This window comes from Humulus lupulus, chromosome 4 (assembly GCF_963169125.1).
Source record: "Humulus lupulus chromosome 4, drHumLupu1.1, whole genome shotgun sequence".
Taxonomy (NCBI): Eukaryota; Viridiplantae; Streptophyta; class Magnoliopsida; order Rosales; family Cannabaceae; genus Humulus; species Humulus lupulus.
Window position 1 is genome coordinate 32671822 of NC_084796.1, and position 6512 is coordinate 32678333.

The following is a 6512-nucleotide window of genomic DNA, read 5'->3' on the forward strand; positions in this document are numbered from 1 at the left end:
AAAACATCTCAAATTTATTTTTTTCATACAAAAATCTTGAAAATCCTAAAAATACAAAATAAGCTAACTAAACATATATAAATAAATAATAAAGTGCATAGTCATGAAAAAATAATTAATTAAAAATAGACAATTTTGATATTTATCAGTTAATGATTTATCTCCAAAATAAAATTATTAAATCTTGTTTGGACCTTGAATTTTAAGATGAAAGAAAAATGAAATCCAAAAAATTTCAATTTCTCATGTTTGGATTGAATCAATAAGTTAATAATTTAAAAAAAAAAATTAAAACTCAATTATAAATATTTACAAAAAAAAAAAAATATATTAACAGGAGTCTCTTATAAAATTTATGGAAAATATATTTTTTATGTTTTTTTCCATTTATTTTCACTCATAAAATTTTCTCAAGCTAAAATCCAAATTCCAATCAAACTAAGGACTTAAAAAACACATTGAAAAATTTGATTTCCTAAAAATAAATGAATTTACTGTGAGCCTGTTTGATGTCCCGTTTAACCGAAAACGGATTTTGTTCCCTGTGTTTTAATCACCACCGTCCGTCCCTTGCCGCCACCTCTCTCTCTCTCTCTCTCTCTCAAATTTGATCTGAATCTCACCGGCGCTTCCCTTCCCTCGGCAGTCCCGACCACACCCAGTCTCAGTGCAGCCCCTAAACCCTAGACCCTAAACCCTTCTCCGGTCTTCAACGCCAGTCTTCAAATTCAACACACACACACACATAACATTTTACTTGCTTTGAGGCACACTCTCATGGCGGAAGCACCTCAAGAATCGGAAGAAAGCAACTCAACCGTAAGTATCTTTCTACTTGATCTCCTGCCTGATTAACGATTAGGGATTTTTAGATTTTCGTTTTCTGTATCAATTGTGTTTCTATGCATCATTGTGTGTGTAAATGGTTTGTTTGCAGTTATGTGTTATTGAATTTAGGAACAAGCAGAGTCTTACTCCAACTTTTTTTTTTTTTTGAATTAGAATTCTCCCAAACTGGCAGGAACTGTGGGCTGGGGCACAGCAACTCTCGTTGCTGTATTTGCAGGCATGTTATATGGAGGTAGCAAGGAGGCTTCTGCTTCAGTTGTAAGTTATATGACAGAAAAAACATGGCTACAAGAGATTATCTTACACTAACACATAGTAGGAGTTTGGTGCATAAGCAATAAGAATGTAAAGATTTTGTATCTTGTGCAACTTAAAAAGAAGAGAGTTGGCATGAAATTGTGCTAAAATTGCTAATTGTTTTTTGGATCTCAGAACCATCTTGTGTAATTTTTCAAAGACCTTCAGCATTGGTATATATATGATCCCTTTTATGTTTTTTCATTGAACCTTAGTGAGACATTACCACTCCCTTTTGGCAGAGTAAGGATGCAGAAGTTATGTTGAAGCTTGGGAGTACACCAGACAAGCGTGAGCAGTACCGCTTAATGAGAGATGCAATGGAGAAGAGGTTTCTTCGAATCACTAAGGGCTCGATTGTTGGTGGAGTACGACTCGGGCTGTTCACTGCTGCTTTTTATGGTTTACAAGATGTACTGGCTGAGAAACGTGGTGTGCATGATGTCTTCAATGTTGTTGGAGCTGGTTCAGCTACTGCTGCTACATTTGGTTTGATATGTAAGAAAGGCCAAAAGTTTAAGTTTTTCATGTTTGTTTACAGTTCACCATTTGGTTCTTGCTCTAATCTCAGGCTTCTAATAAGCTTGTTCTTTTCTTTTTATTATCAGTACCGGGGTCACTCCCATGGCGTATGAGGAATTCGGCGATGGGATCAGTCCTAGGTGCTGCTATCTGCCTCCCACTTGGTAATGATTCTCATCCTATGAAAGATTGAACTATCAAAATATCAGTTTTCCAACTAATTTTAATAAATTATATTAAAATGGCACAGTACATAAATGTTAGAATAGTGTTGGGAGATTTTTTCCAGGAAGATGATTGCAAAAGGTTTTGTTCTTAAAGATCAAATGAAGTGCATTATAAGAAACAGGTTAGCTGATATAGAAAGTATTTGTTATAACAGGGTGGATCCATTTGAAGCTGATAGAGAAAGCAAATGAAGGGAATCCAGTTTCACATCTCACAGGGGGAGAGAGAAAGAGTGGTGTTGGTGCTGCAATTGACAGGCTTGAAGAAAACTTGAACAAGTAAAAACACAGATAAATTGAACAGGAGGGACCTCTCCATACTCTCCCATGAAGGGGGGAGACTGAATTTATATAAAGATTTTGCCCCTTTTAGTTTTTTTTTCTTCTTCAAAAAGTGTTCTATAGCATGATTATGATTGAATTTTTACTATGATCCACGTGTCAATATATTTATAATGACAACCGAGAGAAAGAGAAATTAGTGGTGAGTACCTCCTATAATGATTCAAAATAATAATGTTTTGTTGGAAACAATAAAATTTTGGCTAGTAGATCATGCTAAAAGTTTAATTGTGATGATTAGCATTGCATTTTTTTTAGTGTAGTTTTTACAATGGGACCTAGAATAGGGAGGGAATTCTAGACTGGTAAGGGAAGTTACCTTAAATTTTGTTGTTCTACTGGAGCTTGTAAAACTTTCAATTTGATTGGAAGCATCATTTATTTATATACACTTACCAAGCAAAATAATACTTCAGTTTACAGCATGTCTCATTTTATTTTTACATTAAGATAAAATATTTTCTTTAGTAAAAATGAATGATTTCATTAAGGTAAATAGAGCCAATAAGCCATACAAAATAGTGTCTACAAATTAGGCCATAAACATACTGGTAAGCCTGGCCTCCATGGTTAGTGCCAACAGAGCTAATGAGTGTGAAACACTATTGTGTATCTTAATGGAAAGGGTACTAAGCATACAACCTAACTTAATGATGTCTTGAATAATCACTCCAAACTCTGAGATATCATTTGACTTATTGTGGATTGCCTAACACACCTTGAGACAGTCTGATTTAGCATTCACTTTGGTGTAACCCAGCTGCTGACACAAAATGAGGTCATGAACCATTGCAGTTGTTTCGCCCATATGAGGCGCCATGGTTGAGGAGAGTGGTATAGCTGAGGAGGCGAGGATGTTTCCCTCCTTACCATATAACATTGCACCCGGTCCAATTTTCAGATGCTGGTTATCAACCCCAGCATCAACAAATAACATCACAATATCGTCCTCCATTTGGTCATCCACAACTCTTCATGCCCCACTGTTTCCTCATTAGTTCCGGCAATATTGATCACTGCTTGGGCTTCTTGGTATCTGCTTAGAAAATCTAGGCACCAAGTAGACACAAACTCACCCTTGATCCAATAATGATCATGAAGGAATTTGTTTTGAAACCGCTCCATCTCTTGTTTAGTCAACATGTTCATGCATTCGAGCATCATCACATAAAAATCACGGCATCCTCTGAGTTTATCCAAATCTTGTGTTGACCACTCATTTCTAATAGTCTTCAACGCAGTGCACTCCCAAGTAGTGTTTATGGTAGTCTTAGGTGCTCTATTACATATTGTGCACATGGTCTCAGAAGGTATCCCATGTCTAGTGAGGTTACAATTGGCGGGGATGAAGTTGAGAGAAGCTCTCCAAGCAAAGTTCTTCACCTTTGGTGGAATGCAAAGTGACCATAATTACCTCCACCACTTTGATTGACATGCCGATGATGAAGCTTGTCCATAGCCTATATCTCGCACTGCAATCCAATACCCACTTTTGCAGAATAAATGCCAGAATCAGTATGATGTCATGCTAGTCTATCTTGACCCTTCGTAACAGGTATAGGAACAGAGAGTACAACCCGTGCTTCCTCAGGGTCAAAGGATTGGAAGATAGGCTCCACGTTCCACTCTCCTGAAGGTGTTTTCAAGGAGCTCACTTGTATCAGGTTTGCCGACCCAATGAATGACTGAGTCCTTCCAACCTCATTCTTCGGAATCCAACAATCCTTGGCAATATTGACAGAATTACCGTTATTAATAACCCATCTAGACCCCTTCACAAAGAGATCTCTCCCCCACAACACACTTCGCCACATATATGAGGCTCTTTGAGTAATCTTGGTGGTAAGGAAGGAGGAGTTGGGCAAGTTGTATATGCGTGCAGCTTGTTTAGCAAGGAGAGCTTGGTTAAAAAGGAAGAGGTTCCAAAAACCAAGGGCCCCGTCAGATTTGTGCCAACATAAGCGCTCCCACGTGCACCTGTGCATTTTTTCTTTTTCTTTTTTATCATCGCCATCCCACCAAAATCTTGCACACAATCTATGAATTCGTGAAGTAGGGATGCTGGTAGCTTGAATAAATTCATAGCATATGTTGGAATAGCATGAATCACTAACTTCAGAAGAACTTCTCTGCCACCAGATGAGAAGAGTTTTGATTTCCACCCAAAAAGTTTATTCCAAACTCAATCTTCAATGGACTGAAAGAGACCACTTTTACTTTTGCCAACAAAGCAGGGTAGACCCAAATACCTCTCATGACATGGCACTAAGGGAACCCCAAGAGAATTAGCTAGATTTTTACATGTCTGATCACTCAATTGTGATGAGAAGCAAACCGCAAATTTGTTCAAATTGACCAACTGTCCTAAAGCATTCTCATAGCAGGCTAATATCCTTTTGAATCGCGAGCAACCTTCCATATTGGCCTCAAGAAAGAAAAAGTTTTCATCAGCAAAGAATAAGTGTGAGACTGTAAGTCCATTTCTTCCACATTTTAGCCCCCCTGTATTACCTCATGTTTTAACAATGCCGACAAGCCTTCTGCACATAGGAGGAACAAGAAAGGAGACAGGGGATCCCCTTGTCTGAGGCCACGTGTAGGGGTAATATTACCAATAAAAGCACCATTTAGTATTTAATAGTGGAAACACACTTTCGAATCAATGCTATCCAACCAAGAGGGAACCCCAATTTCTCCATAATACCTCACAGAAAGTTTCAATCCACTTTATCATATGCTTTCGTCATGTCTGCTTTAAAAGCACAATTCCCTTTTTTATGGCGCTTAATTGCGTTCAAGCATTCAAATCCCACCATAGCATTATCAGTTAGCAATCTTCCATGAATGAAGACACTTTGTTCCTCTGAGATGATGCATCCAAAAACCTCTCTTAGCCTATTAGTAAGCATCTTAGCAATAATCTTATATAACACATTGCATAAACTAAGAGGGCGGTAATCAGTAGTGTGAGTGGGGTTCTTAACCTTTGGAATCAAGGTGATAATAGTTTCATTAATACACTCAACAGTACCTGCTCCATTTATAAATGCAAGACACGCCACGCCTTACAAACATCGCATCCCCCCAAATCCCAAAATTTCTGATAGAACCCAGCACCCATGCCAACCTTTCCTGGGCTTTTTAGAGGATTCATCTGAAATAGAGCTTTGCACACATCCTTTTCTATAAACCCATGCATTAGTTGTCCGTTCATGCATGTGTTACACGGATAGGAATCACGTCTAGCACCTGTTCCAAAGTTTCATGCGAGAGTTGGTGTGAAGTGAAGAGTTGCCCAAAATAATCTTCAAAGACACTAGCTATACCATTCGACTCTACTACCCATGAGTTATCCCGATCAAAGATGCTTGCAATAAGATTTTTATTTCTTCGTTATGATGCACTTTGGTGGAGAAATGCAGAGTTTGTGTCGCCTAGCTTGAGCCAAGAGTCTTTTGCTCTAGACGCCCAATACTTCTCATCTTTATACATTAGTACATCCAACTCTTGTTCCACTTTTCTGTATTTCTCCCAAGAACTACTATCCAATGCTGCCAACTTTGCCTTCTTTTTTTTATAGCCACACGAGTCATTTTGAATGAAGAGGAGTTCCATTCTGTAAGCTCACATTCACCCTTTCTCTAACCTCCTCTAAGCCAACGTGATTAGAGGTTCCCCATGCCTGTTTCACTATCTCCTTACACTCCCCTTCGTTTGCCCAGGCTATCTCAAAATGGAAGCGTGAAGTCGTCCTCGGGCGCTCCCCTATAATCCTCACTTTTCAAAATTCTAGTGCGTAGTGTGATAACCCTACAAAATATGGTTATTTTACCACTTTTTATGTGCTAATTGTTGCTTAATTCTTGAGTTTTTAATTGATTTATTAAGCTTTAAAGTAATTTTGAATTTATTAGGTTTATTTTGATTTTTTATATTTTTGTGTGTTTTTATAGTTATTTTGTTGTAAAATGTTGTAGTTAATTATTTGAATTATTGTTGTTTAATTTGAGGTAAAAAATGTTGTTTTATTGAAATTAAATGTTATGTAAATTAAATTTTAATTAATATTTTCATAGAAGTTATATAGTATATTTTATTAGAGAAAATAATTAATTTTTAATTTAATTTATGATTATTTTGTAGGAAACATTAATGTACATTTTGCTAATTTGAAAAGTAAGGAAAAGAAATACAAAATTTGGCATTTATGAAAGCCAACCTCTCCCTCCAGCCAACCCGAGGCCCACGAAGCACCAATTGCACCACCAAAGCAGT

The 6512-nt window shown here is 37.3% G+C and overlaps 1 protein-coding gene across 1 annotated transcript; it reads left to right on the forward strand.

The window, feature by feature from the left end:
- The first annotated feature begins 422 nt into the window (after positions 1–422).
- On the forward strand, positions 423–2657 carry LOC133830303 (uncharacterized). Its single transcript, XM_062260257.1, has 5 exons — positions 423–819; positions 1003–1107; positions 1389–1644; positions 1755–1832; positions 2051–2657. Exons 1-5 carry the CDS (start codon positions 778–780, stop codon positions 2176–2178), a joined length of 609 nt encoding a protein of 202 aa, XP_062116241.1. The 5' UTR covers positions 423–777; the 3' UTR covers positions 2179–2657.
- The last annotated feature ends 3855 nt before the right edge of the window (positions 2658–6512 follow it).